Source organism: Balaenoptera ricei, chromosome 14, assembly GCF_028023285.1.
Source record: "Balaenoptera ricei isolate mBalRic1 chromosome 14, mBalRic1.hap2, whole genome shotgun sequence".
Lineage (NCBI taxonomy): Eukaryota > Metazoa > Chordata > Mammalia > Artiodactyla > Balaenopteridae > Balaenoptera > Balaenoptera ricei.
In genome coordinates this window covers 51,135,522-51,152,674 of record NC_082652.1, presented here as the reverse complement: position 1 = coordinate 51,152,674, position 17,153 = coordinate 51,135,522, and the positions used below count along the sequence as shown (strand labels likewise).

The 17,153-nt window shown below is 40.0% G+C and overlaps 1 protein-coding gene across 2 annotated transcripts in view; it reads right to left on the bottom strand.

Moving 5' to 3' along the window:
- Positions 1 to 2,197: 2,197 nt before the first annotated feature.
- The window catches only part of GALNT1 (polypeptide N-acetylgalactosaminyltransferase 1), a 129,394-nt gene continuing 114,438 nt past the window's right edge, over positions 2,198 to 17,153 (bottom strand). For both annotated transcript variants that reach the window (XM_059895605.1, XM_059895604.1), the window contains 3 exons: positions 10,241 to 10,339; positions 9,672 to 9,806; positions 2,198 to 4,181 (listed from right to left, as the gene is read on the bottom strand). In XM_059895605.1, the coding sequence (XP_059751588.1) occupies positions 4,035 to 4,181; positions 9,672 to 9,806; positions 10,241 to 10,339 (381 nt within the window). In that variant the 3' untranslated portion in view covers positions 2,198 to 4,034. The remainder of the gene's footprint in view (positions 4,182 to 9,671; positions 9,807 to 10,240; positions 10,340 to 17,153) is intronic.

The following is a 17,153-nucleotide window of genomic DNA, read 5'->3' as shown; positions in this document are numbered from 1 at the left end:
TAAAATTGCAGACTAATATCCCAGTGTATAAATATACCATTAGTTTGATTATCCACTAACTTGTTGATGGATATTTGGGTGGTTCCCAATTTGGAACTATGACAATATTCTTGCACAAATCTTGCTGTGGGCCCATATACTCATCTCTCTTGGTTTTATCTGTGGAAGTGGAGTCACTGAGTCATGGGGTAGGCATATGTTTACCTTTATGAGGAACTGGCAAGCTGTTTCCCAAGGTGACAATACCAATTGGCATGCACCAGTTGCTCCACATTCTCACCATTCAGCAGGTATACAGTGTGATTTCCTTGTGGTTTCATTTTGCATTCCCTGATGACTGATGTTGGGCACCTTTTCCTGTGCTAATTGCACATTTGGATAGCTTCTGTGAAGTGTGTATTCAAGTCATTGATTTTTATATTGTGTTGCTTTTGAAATGGCTTTTACAAGTTGTTTTTCTGCATATGAATCCTTTGTCATTTACATGCATTGCAAATGTTTTCTCTTTGGTCATGGCTTGCCTTTTCACCTTAACAGTATCTTCTTGATGAGAAGGGTTTAATTTTGGTGAAATTTATCGGTTTTTATCTTTTACGGTTGACATCTTTTGTGTCCTAAAATACCTGCCTATCCTGAGAGTCATGGAGATACTCTGTTTTCTTCTAGAAGATTTGCTTTGCCCTTCACATTTAGGTCTCTGATCCATTTTGAATAAATGCACATTGCATTAAAGCATCAATGTTTGGTGTTTTCTCATACAGGTATCATTACTCCAGGTCCAACTGAAAACACATTCCATAACAACTTACTGAATTGCTTGGTGTTTTTGTTGAAAAGTCAGTAATTATATATGTGTGGATCTATTTCTGGACTCTCTATTCTATCCATTGATCTATGTCTGTCCTAACTCTAGTACCACACTCAATTTCTGTAGCTTTAAAGCAAGTCATAAAGTCGAGTAGTGTAAAGTCTTCCAACCTTTTTTTTCCTTCTTCAAGATTTTCTTGGCTATTTTGGGTCTGCTGCATTTCATATATATTTGCCAATTTCTACAAGAAAGCCTCATATTTTGATTTCACTGAATCTGTAGATCAATCTGTGGGCAATGAGATCTTAACAGTATGTAGTCTTTCAATTCATGAACATAACATATCGATTGCAGTGTTCTACAGTTTCTCTCAGCAATGTTTTGTAGTTTTCTGGGTAGAAGTCTTGCACCTCTCTTGTTACCTTACTTTTGAGGTATTTGACTTCTTTGATGATAAATTATGTATTTAAAATTTAATTCTCAATTGTTTGTTGCTAGTGTATAGACAGTACAACTGAGTTTTGCCTCATATCCTGCAAAATTGTCAGTTCTGGTAGATTTATCAAGCAAACACTTCAAGAAATCAGAGAATAGGAGCAGTGTCATATAATTGGAAACATCTGATTTTCCGAACAGTAAAACGTGATTCACTTTGTATACCTCTTTTTACAGGTATCACCTCAGAAATACTACCTTCTTTCTGATTTCCTTCTCCTTTGCAGAATATGTAATTCTTGAGTTAAATTTGTTCTTGGTATAGTTCTTAAAAATCAGAGACAGCACCAAACCTTTACAGAGGAACCTTTGTTTTTCAGCTAAATGTAGAATAGGGAAATGAGGACATGACCTACATGCTGCCTTTTATTTGCAGAATGGTGAACAAAGTACTATTTTCAAGATCCCAATTAGAACAGAAAGACATATTAAAATGGGTTGGGATTGGAGTAGGGTGAATAGATTGGTGAGATTCAGATTGTCCTGAACTGTCACATTTACGAATTATTCACTAGTCAAGTAATAATCCCATCTTTTCATCCTTTGCTTTCTTTTTCATTCATTCCTTTCTTCCCAATTTAATTTTTAACAGTGTTTAGCACACTGCCTAATCTACAAATAGCTATAAAGAACAGGGATCTATTTTAACTTCAAATAAAACCAATGTAAAGCAAAACTATTCAGGAATATTTTATATTTTCAAAGTACTTAGGAATTCTTTAATTAGAAAAATAAAGGCAATGGGATTATCTATCGGATTCTAAAAGTACCCATGAATTAAATCACTCACATCCCCCTCTTAAAAAACACAACAAAACCTTAAATCACATTGCTGTTAAGTTTTCTTACAGTAAGAAATAAGACCAACCTACACTAGAGTACAAAAACCTGAAATTCTGAGCATGAAAATAATTTATTGATTAGACATCTGGTTTATTCAAGCATAAGGCCTACCAAAGATAGAATTAACACAGCTCATGGAATAGGAAAAAAACGCCATCCAGCACTTCCTTTGTCTCAGATTTCCTGGGGACAAAATTTACGCATTCTGTACTACAGCCTCACCCTAAAGCATCCACATGTGCTTGATATTAACTTGAATAGGATGTGAGAAACTTTCTGTACACTCAACTTGGCAAGCATCATTAGTGATGCAACAACTTTCAGAAACATTTTTAGGCACAAGAAATAGCACTGCCTGCAGTGAGAGCCTTTGACAAAGAAAATAACATTAAATATAATCATCTTACAAATAGGAAGAAAAATATATGCACTTTTGCCAATGGATTGCTTCACGTATTAGGAAAAATGTCACAATCAGATTTTCTTTCGATGATTAAAACAATTTAATTGATACTCAACTTTAATCAATACTCAGGTTATCATCTTGTATTAAAAATCAGAAAAATAAAACAGATTTAACCTAAATGGAATTTAGAGAAGAAATGCAGGACTAATAATATGGAATAATAGCTGCACTTCTTCAGCTAACTCACTCATTAAAAAATACCAATTAAACATTTTCAGTCAAATTTTATTAAAAAAAAAAAAAGCAGCAAATCAACATTACAATTCAAGAACCTAATCTAAATATGCACTTGACAATGAAGCACATCTGAGTATGGAGTGAAAAAAGTTTTTTCCAAAAAACCATCAAACGTATCATCTCCAAATACCCAAATAAATCACTTCTGCAGGCCGTCTGTTGAGTGGAATCATAAACAAAGAACAGAAGATTTATTGCTGTGAAAACAAATCTGTAGTACAGTAGTATGAATCTTGGGTATTAAACATAATCAGTTGAATCAAGTTAGGAAGTTGAAAATCTAATAAGAAATTTGTGTGTGAGAGAAAGTCTATAAGCCAGTTGACCCAAGAGCAACTGAGATATCAAACTTGTTCAGTGAAACCAGACATTATTTTAAATCTCCATTTTTTGAAGGCAATTAAAAATTACAATTCCAACAGCCCACAAACCAAATAAAAAAAACTGTAGAAAGCAATTAAAACTACGTTCAAGGAGCCACTTTTTCAGCTCAATTTCAGCACCCCAAGGAAAAAAAAAGCATCCATGACTATCACAGATGAAAACAGAATGAATGTCATTGGAATCAGTTATTTTCCCCCACTGAGGTATAAAATCTATATAGAAATTTGATACTATACTATAACAAATTGTACTTCTCATAGTTCTGTTTTAATTTCCTTTAAACCCTGTTTAATATAGTTTCTTTAATTGTTGTAAAAATGTTTTCATGATTCTGAATCTGGTTCCAGTTCTTTTTCATTTATTTTTATATCAATATTTAATATACTGGCTACCAGTTCTAATCAGAAAAAAAATCTTGGACATCTCATTATAACAGCACATTCAGCAGAAATTACTGATGTGCAAGCAAACCATAAAAGGTGCAGCTCTCTGGAAAGCACATTTCGTAGATTGTTTCAGTCTGAATATTCTTTACAATGATTCTTGATGAAAGACTCTTTTAATCTTGTAAACATCAGTGTGCACAATCTCGCTACTACATAGTTTCACGTCCTTGGGCAGGAAGGCCGGTTCACAGCTAGTGAAAGAGAGAGCAGTTTAAGTTTTAATGGCTGATAAACCTTACATCCTGCAGGAGGAAAGCACTTTTCCTTTTTTGCTACTTAAGAATGTGGCAGAAATGTATGCTGAGGTAGCCCAGTCAATCCTTATTTATTTTCTTCTTTTTTTGTAAATTTGGTCTCAGAATATTTCTGGAAGGGTGACATTTCGAAGAAGCCACTGCTGGGACCGGCTTCCATTGCAGTCTCTAATGCTGGGCACCTGGCTGTCCTCTTCCGTGGCTTTATCCAGGCACTGATTACTGTTCACATGCTGCAGGGTTAATTTCTGAAAATGACAGGAAAGAAGTCTTAATATCAAAGTGGAAAACAAAACCAAAACACCTCAACCATCATTTTTTGTGATTATGAAATTCCTCTGTAGAAAAGGGTTTTGTTTCTGAAATATAAATTATTCAAGACAATGGAGAAATGTGTCCGTGTAAAGACAGCATTAAGAGCTATGTCGGGGAGAAAGGCACTGGGGGTACAGTGCATTCTGCTGGATTTGCAGTCAGATGACCTCAATTCTAAGTCCCAATTCTGCCATAAGCTCTGTAATACTGTGAGAAATTTTACTTTTTTGTGCTTCAGTTTCCTAAAAAAGTGATCAGATTAGTGATTCCTAATTTAGGATCCTCAACCTATTTTCAAAAAGCTATCCCAAAACTGCTTCATTTTCCCATGATAAGGCTGTTCAAATTATTAATTCTGTGATTCCAAGCTTCAAGTCCTTAGAAACTCAGGTCTTTTTGAAGACTCGAAATCATAAGATTTATAAAACAGTCCTTAATAAGTGGCTGATAGATGTGGCTATATATCTTCCTCTCTACTTGTCTGCATTCCAGACTTGATGCTGTCATGTTGATTTTTAGGATAATTTCAAAAGAACTGACAGATGAGAGTTAACAGACACATACTGACCATACTAATGAATCCGATACCAAGCCCTGGTCAGGTGAAGAACTCCAAAGCAGCTATGTAGGAATTTGCATTAAGCGTTATCCTAATAAGTATGCAACTATAAGGAAATATATATTTTTTTAATGTTATCGATTAACTTTTTTTTTTTTAAGTTTAATTTTTATTTATTTATTTATTTATGGCTGTGTTGGGTCTTCGTTTCTGTGCAAGGGCTTTCTCTAGTTGTGGCAAGTGGGGGCCACTCTTCATCGCGGTGCGCAGGCCTCCCATTATCGCGGCCTCTCCTGTTGCGGAGCACAGGCTCCAGACGTGCAGGCTCAGTAATTGTGGCTCACGGGCCTAGTTGCTCCGTGGCATGTGGGATCTTCCCAGACCAGGGCTCGAACCCGTGTCCCCTGCATTGGCAGGCAGATTCTCAACCACTGCGCCACCAGGGAAGCCCAGGAAATATGTTTATTAACACATTTTTACTCATGGCTCTATTTTAATGTAATTCTTTTATCTCATTTAATTTTCATAAGGAACATTTCATTTTCATAAGGCCTCTTTTGTACCTATTTGAACTTCAAACAAATCAAAACCTAATGACTGTATACAATACAGCTACTTTAGCTTTCAGTCACTTCTGTGTTATGGTCCATGTGGAAGCTGGCAAAAGGCAGTGCACATTCGCAGATGTCACAGTTTACTCTCAACGCTGACTTCAGTAATATCGAAGGGTCAGTGTTAGATACTTTAGTTCCAATAAATGCATAACAAGAAGACCAGGAAGGGTTTCCCTGGTGGCGCAGTGGTTAAGAATCTGCCTGCTAATGCAGGGGACACGGGTTCGAGCCCTGGTCCGGGAAGATCCCACATGCCGCAGAGCAGCTAAGCCCGTGCGCCACAACTACTGAGCCTGCGCTTTAGAGCCCATGCTCTGCAACAAGAGAAGTCACGGCAATGAGAAGCCCGCGCACCGCAACGAAGAGTAGCCCCTGCTCTCCGCAACTAGAGAAAGCCTGCGTGAAGACCCAACGCAGCCATACATGCATACATACGTAAATAAAAAGACCGGGAAAAGTCAGCATGGCTGGGGCTGTTTTCACTTTTATGCAGATGCTGTGTAGTTTGTTTTGAGGGGATGCACTTTGCAGCCAGACATTTCTGTAGTGAACCCCAGATTTGTCACGTACCAACAATATGCCCCTGAGCAGAAACCTCTCTCAGCCCCAGGTTCCTCATCTATAAAATGGGGACAAGAATACTTCTCGAGTTGTGCGGAAACATTAAGATAATGAACAGAAAGTGCCGCCCAGCTCAGGGGCACTCGCTACAACATCCTGAGCAGCCACGGACACAGTCTGGCAGCCCCGAGAGAGCGGAAGCACACAGCTTGCTGCTAAGGCCTTCGGTCATTTGTAAGACAAAAACAAAGCACTTTAAAAAGAAACCCCCAAACATTCCAGAAGGCCCTTCAAAGCTTCTCTGAGTGGCCACCTTCATCAGGCCCACTGTCAGTACTAATAAAAACAAAAAAACACAACAAAAAACTTAGTTGGGAAATTGGTCTTTATCACCCTAATTTTTAAAAATGTTATTATTTCACTTATTTAGAATCATTAAAATAAACTTGTAACAAAGACAGAGGTTATTGATACATGCTGGGTATTTAACTGCTCAAAATTAAGACAGAATCCCTATAATTTCAGGAAGCTAACGTCCCTTCAGGAGACCAGGACTCTGGTGAAGAGCCCTGTTGCAGACACAGCTCTCCGGCTGCTGACAGCAGGGGCAGAGTCCTGTGGCTCGTGACTCTGTGGGGACTGTGGTCACCGTACTCAGCAGAGGATCTGTCAGCACGGACTAGTTTCCACACAGAAAGAGTGTAACTAAGGCAACAGGCTAACTGTAACCTCTGAAAGGAGGATGAAAGCTATAGTTATCATTGCATAAAGTCCACCTGCAACCTAGAAAAAAATAATTTGCCGCCCTCTACCCCTAATCTCTAGATATAACTGTGTCAAAATCTACATTTTCATTTCAGAAAGGACAGCTACAAGTAGTCAAAGCAAAAGAGCTTGGTGTCGTAAACTCTCTGCAATATATACTATAAACAAGACTTAAAGATATAAGAATATACAAATTTAATACAAGATAGTATGGTATTGTGCAAAGAATCCTGGATTAAGAATCCCAGGTCTGAGATCTGGTAACACCATTTACCTGTTCTGTGACCTTGGGCAATTAACTTCCATTCTGGGCTTCAGTGTCTACATGTATTAAAAACAAGGTCCTGAATTTTATTTCTAGGGTTCCTTTGAAATCTAAGATTTCACGACTTTAGGTTTAGATTATACATGACTGACATAAGTGTTATTCTTCCAGACTGCAGTTTTCAACTGATGGAGGCAGGACAACTCTGATGGGCCGTCTGGAGCTCCCTGTGCAGTCGGCTCAGACTGTGGGACCCACATCACAGCCTGACTCCTCCCTCTGACTATTCTTCTGTCTCCCTTTTCGCAGGTGTTGATCTGAAGGGTGCTCCCTAATACACATCCTGAACACTAAGCTTGACCTTGGAGTGGAGTCAGCTTCTGGGAGAACCCAGCCTGCAATACTAGAATTTAATCTCAGGGAAGACACCTTGCAAAGTGCTCCAGGGGTTTTAAAACTTTACACTCATAACTGGTTCTTTCAAAATATCCTAAATCACTTCTAGCTCCTTAACTTCTAAGCAAACATTTACTTTTGAATAACTGTTGTGGTAGACTGTATATCTTATACACAGTCTGCCAATGGCCATTCCCACTCCCTGTCTCCTGGCCACAGCACACCATAAAGACTGGAAATGCAAATGCCTGCTTTCCCAGCCTCCCCTTGTAGCTGGGGGATCACTATGAGATGAAGTTCTGGCCCATGGGACACAGCAGAGCCTGCTGCGGGGGATCCAGGAAAAGCTTTGGCTTTCCTGATAAAGAGCAATTCAAGCAGTAGTGCAACATTCCTCTTCCCTTCTTCCCGTCTTGAGTTGGGCGTGATGGTGAGCACTGCAGCAGCCTTCTAGAGGCCACAAGAAAAAGCCAAGAATATTGCTGCAGTGTCATCCCTGACATCATTGTGTCACTGAATCCATGCCAGAAGCCACTTACATCCAGACTTAAGAAAATAAACCACTATCTGTTCATGCTACTATAAATAGGTTTATGTTACCTAATTAAATATACCATCATTTTTCAATGAACATATACAATTGGGAGGCTTTTTAATTTTCAAAATATTTTGGCTTCGCAATGACTGTGGGGTGCCACTGGCATTTACTGTCTGGACTCAGAGATGCCATATATCCTGCAGGACCTGGGGCGGCTACACCCAAAATGGCAATAGCATGCACCATGGAAAACCCTGCAACAGAATATTCAGGCCACTTCCAATAGTCATATTAACTGAGCTACTGCACTCTCTCTCTCTCCCATACACACACACACACAATTTTTTTTTTTAACTATGGTTTGATATTGTGAAGGGAGACCCAGGATTTATAAAACATGGTCTTTGCCCTCCAGGATCTAACTATCTAATAGTGGAGAAAAAGACTGGTAGATAAATAACTACAAAGAAGCACAGAATTACAGGGGTCAGAGACAATTGTAATTAAGACAGAGAGAGCTAATTTCTGGCTGGGATCCATGGAAGTGATGTCAATTCTGGGCCCTCAAGAACAGGCAGGATTTGTTAGGCAGGTGGAACTGTATGATCTTAAATGTAAAGTGGGAAAGTACAGGATATGTTCAGGGAATAGCTGGTCGAAGATGAAAAGTAGACCAGGGTTTGTATGTGATGCAGTACAAGGAGAAAAGACAGCCAGAGTCACAACTTGGTTTGGACATCTCCATTGAGGGGGTAGAATGAAGCAGCAGAGTGAGCCAAGCAGAAAAAGAAGTAGAGAAAAAGCTAAGAGAAGAAACTAAACAGTAGTGCATCTAAAGCCAACGGATAAGAGGATTTTAAAAGATCATCTGCTTAGCAATAGTAAATGCTACAGAGAAGTTAAGAAAAAGAGACGAGAATGTCCTGGCTTTGCATCCAGGGGCTGTTTCTATACAGTGTCAGACCAAGGCAGGAGCCAGGTTGAAGAACCAGAGGTACAAGTGCCAGCCATTCACTCGCCATCATACAGCACAGGAGGAAAGTAGGATGGTATGTAGAAAATAAAATAGGAACAAAAGTCTGTCCCAACATGAAGAAGAAAACCAGTGCTTGTAGGCGGAAGAAAAAGAACCAGAGAAAGATATATTGAAGATGCTGGTGCTGGTTCCAGAACCATAGAGCAAAAAAGCATAAGTTGGGAGGTTAGCCAGGTATGAGGAAAGGAAGAGAGGTTTACTGGAGATGCTTTTAAGTACCTCTATTTGAGTACAACATATAGCAGGTGGGGAGAGGGAGTGGCTCCAGAGGAAAGCAAAGACAAATAGTTTTATTATATATGTCACTGAAAAATCATTGAGCCAGAGAATTTCATTAATTAAAGCTCAACTTTTACCTAAATGTTTAATTCGGTAATTTTAAAAGCCTACTTACTGTTCCATTTCTACCACAGTGGCTGGCAAAGCTTAAGGACATACAGAGGGAAGAGTGGCTACACAGTAACAACAAGGACCCAGGGACTGGAGGCAATACTAATTTAATTACTGGAGAGATTAAAACATGTTTATTTTACTTATATTGCTTTTCCTATCTGTCAATTCTTGGAGTATAAGAACAATTTGATCCATATGCAGATTCCACAAGAATTCGTTCTTTTAGATATAAAGCATTTTATACAATACACCCGATGACACCCAATTTTATTCCTATATTCAACTGGATAACTTACCACTGGGTCATACTCCCAAAGTTGGTTGCCTTTTAGGTGGTGGCATTTGAGCATTGTGACTGGGCCATTAAGTTTGGAGACATCCAAGCAAAGGTCATCTGTTCTAATTTCTTTGTTGGCAGTGTAAGAGAAAACCTGAAAAACAAAAATGCACACATACACGCTTTAACAGCAAAATAAATTAGCGTTTTATATGCCTAAGAATCTGGCAGGGAAAAAAACAAGTATTTCAAGATACTCAGAAAAGACACCGCTATTTTTGCAGAGAAGAAAAAAAAATGATCTTAGGTTCTCTGCATATACTGAGTTGTCAAGGGTTGTCATCTGTTTGACTAAAAAGGGCAGAATAAATCTCATGCACAACAATGTAAACACAGTTCTCAGAAAGGGCCTTTTACAAATGCTTCATTTAAAAAATAATCATTAGATTGAAGGCTCTATTCTCCTAAAGGTCTTTACTATTTTCTCTTTAAAGGTAGAAAAATATTTCCTGAATGATGTCATGAAATAAAAAAGGAAGATTAAAACAAATCCAAATTACCCCTTTAAAGCTTTACTAAAATACTCACCTGATTACCTCCCATACCGTGACAGTTAAAAATTCCAACTTTTTCATTCTCTTTTCTAGCCATGTTATCTAGACACTGATTTGTTTCCACATTTCGTATCTAGGGGACAATGAATAATGAAAATATCATGAGTTAGAGAGGTTAACTAGACAGACACATACAGATCTAACACACACATTAAAATCGATCTAAACTTCCCACTAAATCTCTAATTCCTGAGGTAAGGGCTATGAGTTGGGAGGGATAAAAATCACTGGCTATCTAAGACTCTGTGATCTAGAAAGGTCTTACTATTTATATAAGTAATTTTTGTGTTTCATGGGAAATCCTTTAAGTTCTTTTTTCTTTCATCCCAAACTGTTCTTCTATGATTTGTATTTAACTCAGTAAGCTCTAGTTTGCCTAATAATTTAAAGCAACTTAACTACTCCCTGTGGACACTGCCACCAAGATAAGGGGGCATTACTATTGATAACTACTTTGATGACTTCTTAGGAGGCTCAAGGTGGGTATTTTCTAAGCAAAGAATGTGGAACTTGGCTTAACTGGAAAGCCTAAGCATGGTGTAGTGTAAACACCATTCTTCCATTAGGTATTTGTCAGTTACATAAAAAAATTGAATCACGTCATCAGAATTAGGAAGAATATTTTAAGCACTGTCCTTTGATATATTTTTTCCCTCTGAACCACTACAGTTTAAAAGCATATGGCAAATTAATAGACATTTGTAAAGTCCTAAATCTATTCTCATGGGTGGTATTGTCAGCAGGTAAGCCGGAAGGGAGAAGTAGGACAAACTATATCTGTCATGTCATGTAGATAGAAAAGGGGTAATTGTCTGTGATAGATAAACTGGGGGGAAAGTTAAAACCACAAATAACCCATTTATTTTTATAAACATGTACAGTCTACATATTATTCCACTATTTTAATAAGGCACTAACAAGTCCAGATGCATTTTTTTCTTATAAAGATACAATAGCATAAGTATGAATAACTGTATTATTCCCAGGGGATCAGAATAAGAACTGGGGCTTTGGCAAAAGAGAGGCCTGGGTTTAAGTCCAAATGATCCAAACCCTCTGAGAACAATTTCCTAAGAGAGACTAGTCAGCTCTATGTTGAGGTTGGGTAAGACAGTGCATCCACATACCTACTTCGGAGTCTAGCATGTAGTGGACTCAGAAATAATAATAATCTGCGCTGCCGCCTTATCACTAGTCAACTCCATCTGGCTATTCCATCAAAACCTCAAACTCAGTTCATGCAAAAACAGGATTTTCCAGCTCCTTAATGCTAATACTTCTTCACCCGAACATCTTAACATACCCCTGCCACTCCACCCCTGACCCTGAGGATTGCTATCTAAAACAAACCTCCATCATCATTCCTCCATATATTCCCCTCTTCCCCTGACACCCCTAGTTTTATTAATAATCCCACAAGTTGTCCAATTATTCAAGCTGGAAATCCCAAGGCCTTTTCTTCCTGGGTGTAACATATCGCATCAGTATACAGGAATTCTTTTACCACATAATGCACATCATCTTTTTATCCATTATTTTAAAGCAGAAACCTATTACCTCATAAATAAATTTTATAAAAGGTTTTATAGTTAGATAAAATTTTACATAAAACACCTTTCTGCACCTCAATGGATAATCAATTAATACTTGATGATCATGGCTATCTTACTTGACAAAAAATTTAGTTCGAATTTTGACAAGGTGAGTCTTTATCTCATATATTCATATAAAACAATTATTTCCTTATACTTTTGAAAAAGTTACAAACTCCCCAGTCCTTTGCTTTCCTCAATTTTTTTCTTTCAAATACAGATGTAGAGGTTTCTGAAGAAAGGTGATAAATGTCACAGAAATGATTAGGGAAGAACCACCATTATTGTCAGCTTCTCCCTCTCACATGGAATGTTTTTTTTTTGGTTAAATAATTATCTTTTATCAAACTTAATATAATAAAAATTTAAAAAATAAAATTCTCCCCAAATGTAATTGGACTTCCTATCACTCAGTAACTATCTTATAATAAATCAACTTTGGCTATTCTGTTTCCATAACTGACGTTGCTAAAAATTACGGCAAATAAATTACACTTACTCTGCACTAGGCATTGTTCTATGAGTTTTTAACCTGTAACAGCTTATACCACCCTTACACCATTCCTATGAACAATTCTGGATTGTTTTCTGACATAAGAGATCTGAGCCTCCAACCCTTGAGGATACTACTGACAACTAGATGTTAAAAGTAAAGTTCTCCAAGGATTGGAAACCATTGCTTCCCGACAACTGTTTTGGTGACAATGAACCTTGATTAGCAAGATGTGGCCCAGCTGAGACGAGTGGTCAGAGAGTGGGTGGGCCTCTGCTGGGGCCTGATGACACTTCTCCAAAGTGCAGGGGAGGAATGGAGAGAAGCCCCGCACACTCGGTGAGGAAGGAACTTCCGTAGAAGGGGAGCTGTGATGTTTGGTGCCTGGGCAGAGAGGATTCTGTCTGGCTCAATGCATAAAGTGGCATCTTTGAGCTGCTCTCCAGGCTGGTTTTTCCACGTTAGATTGCTAGAGGAGACAGTTTTCAGGGAATATCCTCCTCCTTTGTAGGAATACATGTGGGCTACCTCACCTACAGAGTGTGTGAGATGATTTCTGAAGGACATGAAAAACCAGGATGACTAGGGGTGAGTTTTGGGAACAATTCTGTTCTTTATGATGTCAGTAGGCAGTAGATCATTTAATAGGTTTGTTTGGTGGGAGTTAACTTTGAAGAGTCTTTGGGGAATGGAAAAATTAGGAACAAACATTTAAAAAAAAAAGTTGAATCAGATGTTCAAAATTGTAATTCTATATAGCTTTAACGCTATGTAACCAATTACCGGCTTTCTACTGAACTATGGAAGGTAGGAATGGTGGTGATAATACTTGTTTCAATGTTCATATTGGAATGGAAATAGGTACCAAACTTGGTTACTCAAAATCTGACACTTAAAGTCATAACAATATCTGAACGATGCAGTCAGGGAAAAATAGCCGCACTTTCAAGGTGTCTGGAGGCAGATGGGTAGGCATGAGAGCTTAGGGTGGGGGGACGCGCAGAGCTGGGCCTCACGCCCGGCTCCACCTGCCATGCGACCTTGGCAGGTCAGTACTCTAAGACAGTGATTCCCAAAACCATGATTTGAACGACTGAATAAACTTTTTTTCAGTATCTGCCACTGAAAAAAAGATTTTGTGATCAAGTATGTTTGGGAAATACCAGATTAACAAATTTGAATAGGTTTTCTTTACTGAAGGACTTCTCAAAGCCTTTTAACATACTAATTAAGACTCTTGGTAGGGGTGGGGACTGATAGTACAGAAGGATATAATGCTGCTTTTTATAAAGCAGCATTTCCCAAACATTTTTGGCCATAAAATCCACCCCTCCTCCCCTACCCCTTGCCTTTCTAACAGGCACCTTGAGAGATACCAGACATCAGCATTCCTTAGAACGTAGTAAGTGGGAAACATTGCTGTACAGACCTCATTTTCTCATCTGTAAAACAGGGACAACACTCTCTCGCGCGTTTGCTGAGATCCCTCAGCGAGGTAACGCATACAGAGGCCCAGCAGAAACCGACACCTAGTAGGCCCACAGTAGCTGTTGGTTCTCCTTAACTCAGGTGTATACAGCTGTCACTAAAATATTATTTTCAACCTTCTGAGTTGATGATTGTGAATGCACTCATTCCTGGGAAACCAGGCAAGAAATTAGAGCCTAAGTTTCTTGGTTTCTGCTATAGTCTCCTCCAGAATCCTGGCACCTTCATTAGGGTGGACGATGTAATAAGCAGTTAAAGGATTCTTGGAATCTACTATTACGGAATCTAGATTTACTTTTTCACTCTCTGCCATGAGGGTAATACTGGTTAGATATGAGAAAGGGTGTGAGTGTTAGTCGTTAAGATTAGCACAAGCTCTCAAGCCAGACTGCCTGTGCTCAAATCCTGTCTCTTCCATTTTGTGGTTGTGACCTGAGCCATGTTGCTTAAACCATTTATTTGTGCCTTAATTTACTTACCCGTGAAGTGGGGGAAAATAGCACCTATCTCAGAGTGCTGGGAAATGAGTTAGTATTTGTAAAGCCTCAGACTGGTGCTTGACATAAAGTTCATGCTCAGTAAATTTTAGGGTGGAAAAGTAAATGGTCAGTCCATAAGCCTGGCTAAACTGTACGAGTCTGGATTATTTGCTTTCTGTGTCTGCTGTTTAGACAATTCACCTCTTGGATTAACAACAATTAGATATCACAATGAAACACATTTATTCAGTTCCAGGTCCCTACAGGAGCTATGAGAGCCAGACTTTGTGAAGCCAGATGTGCTAAATGTACACATTCCGATTTCCCTTCCTGCTCTAAAATCCTATGACTTCAGGTTTCCCTGGGTCCTTGTAATATGACAAGAGGTACCTGATAGGCTAAATTCCAGTCCTAGCAAAGGAAGGCTCACAGAGATGGAGCTATGATCACAAGCACAAGCTCCCTAGCTGCACTTTGGCTGGTGCTCGAGAACAACCCCAGTCCCCAAATCAGAGCTTCGACCTGATAGTGTGGCCTAGTATTAAGGACATAAATGCTTAAGACCAGCTGCTTAGTTACTAAGGTAATAACAAGCAGGCCACAGAGGGTAAAATCTGTTCCTTATATAGAAAGCCAGCTGGCAAGAGGCAGGTAAAAGGCAAGCTTGCCTTGGCAATCATCTACTGTGTGTTAGACAAGTGGCTCTTTGTAATACGCCTATATTCTGACCTAGCTAACAATGCCTAGGTGTTGTCCAAAATTGGGTCAGTTCTAAAAAAAAAAAAAAAACAAACAAACAACTCCTCATTCTTTATTCTGAAGGCAAGCAACTGCTATCAATCTTCCCATGGCATCACCCACGCTGGGCCTTTCCTGACTGGAATGAGGCTCCAGCAAAGGGAATGGATACTCACTGATGAGACAAGGAACTCCGCATACCCTCGCTTGTTTGAGGTGACTTCCTTAAACCACGACAAAGTTCAGAGGCAGGGAGCTCAGGTCAACCGTGAAGTAGCCTCAGGAACTACCAAGGACAAACAAGGAGTCTGTGCTTGCTCTGGCACTGGAGACACTGCAACCAGGCCGATCGGTTTCTCACTCACCACCGCGCAGCTCCCCGCTGTGATCTAGCTGCTCTACCGCATCCTACTTTTCCACGTTACATCTCCTCCTCTTTCCCCCATCACCAACACCCCCTCTTCACTCTCAGCCAACGATCTTGTGTTCAGCTGAAGAAACAAAGCTCACCAGAGAAGCCCCTCATACTCCCACCTCAAACTACCAGCCTCCAGCCCTCAACCCACAATTCGCCTGACTTGGCCTGGCCCCGCTTCCTTCCAGCTGCGTGCATGAACTGCCCCGTCTCCAGCCTCTACCTCCACTGTGCACCAGAGCCCATCCCCCGCCTACTAAACGTGGCTCCTGGACTCCTGCCAGCAGTGGCTCTTTTCTATCTTCACATTTTCTCTTTTGTGTCCTTGGCATCAGCACAGTTTCATCTTAGCAAAAATACACAGAAAAACCCTTCTTTAACCCCATTTACCCCTCCAGCTACCACTCACTTCTCTGTTCAGCTTTACAGCAAAATTTCTTATCCACACTCATGATCTCCACTTCCTCTTCTCCTGATCTGTGAAGCCATCAGAGATTCTGTCCCTACCAGTCTCCACCGGAACCACTTGACACAGTGAGATGGAGCCTCCTGACAATGTCTCCCTCACCAATCCAACGGCCAGTTCTCAGGACTTGTCCCCCTCCTTTCTCTGCAGTGTTCCACACGATGGGTCACTTCCCTCTTTCTTGAAGCAAGTCCTTCACTTACTGGGGCATCACTCTCTTAGTTCTCTTCCTATTTCAGAAATAGTAACTTTTTTTTTTTTTTTTTGGCCATGCCACGTGGTTTGTGGGACCTTAGTTCCCCGACCAGGGATGGAACCCGTGCCCCCTGCAGTGGACGCGCAGAGTCCTAACCACTGGACTGCCAGGGAATTCCCTCTCTTCCTATTTCAATGCTCTCTCCTTCTCAGTCTTTTTGGCTGATGCCTTCTCACCTTCACAATTTCTAAATTGTGGAGTCTTTTATGGCTTGTCCTCAGTCCTCGTGTCCATCTACAATACATTCACTCCCCCCAAGGCGCTCTCATGAAGTTTTGTGGTTTTAAAAACCACCTATATACTGCCAACCCCTAACTGTAGATCTCCGTCCCAAACTTGTGTCCAAGCTGCAGGCTTTTTAATGCAAATATCTATCCACTGTCTTTACCCGGATCAAATGTAACACGTCCCAGGCTGCACTGCTGAGCGCCTTCTGCACCTGCTCTACAGGCCTTCCCATCTCAGGAAGGCCAACTTCACTGCCCCAGTGTCTCGCTCAAAATCTTAATATAATCCTTGGCTGTTCTCTTCCTTTCACCAATACACCAGTTCTACGCTTGTTCCCACAGAGTTCTTTCTGACATAGCAGACAACCTGATCCTTTTAGTGAAAGTCTGCTCATCTCTCCCTGCAACTTCCCACCTCAGAACAAAACCCAAAGTCCTTACTATGGCCTACAAGCTCTATGTGATTTGGCCCTCACTACGTCTTGACCTTATCTTCTTCTGCTCTCCCCCTGTCCACTATACCCAGACAACTGGCCTCTCTGCTGCTTCTGGAATGTGCCAAGGTACATTCCTGTCTTAGGGCCTTGGCACTTGTTTTCCTTGTGCCTGGCACACTCTTTCCCCAGAAATTCATCTGACTTGCTCCTTCACTTCCTTCAGATCTCTGCTCAAAAATCACATTATAAGAGAGGACTTTTTCAACTACTCCACATAAAAGAGCACCACCACTCCC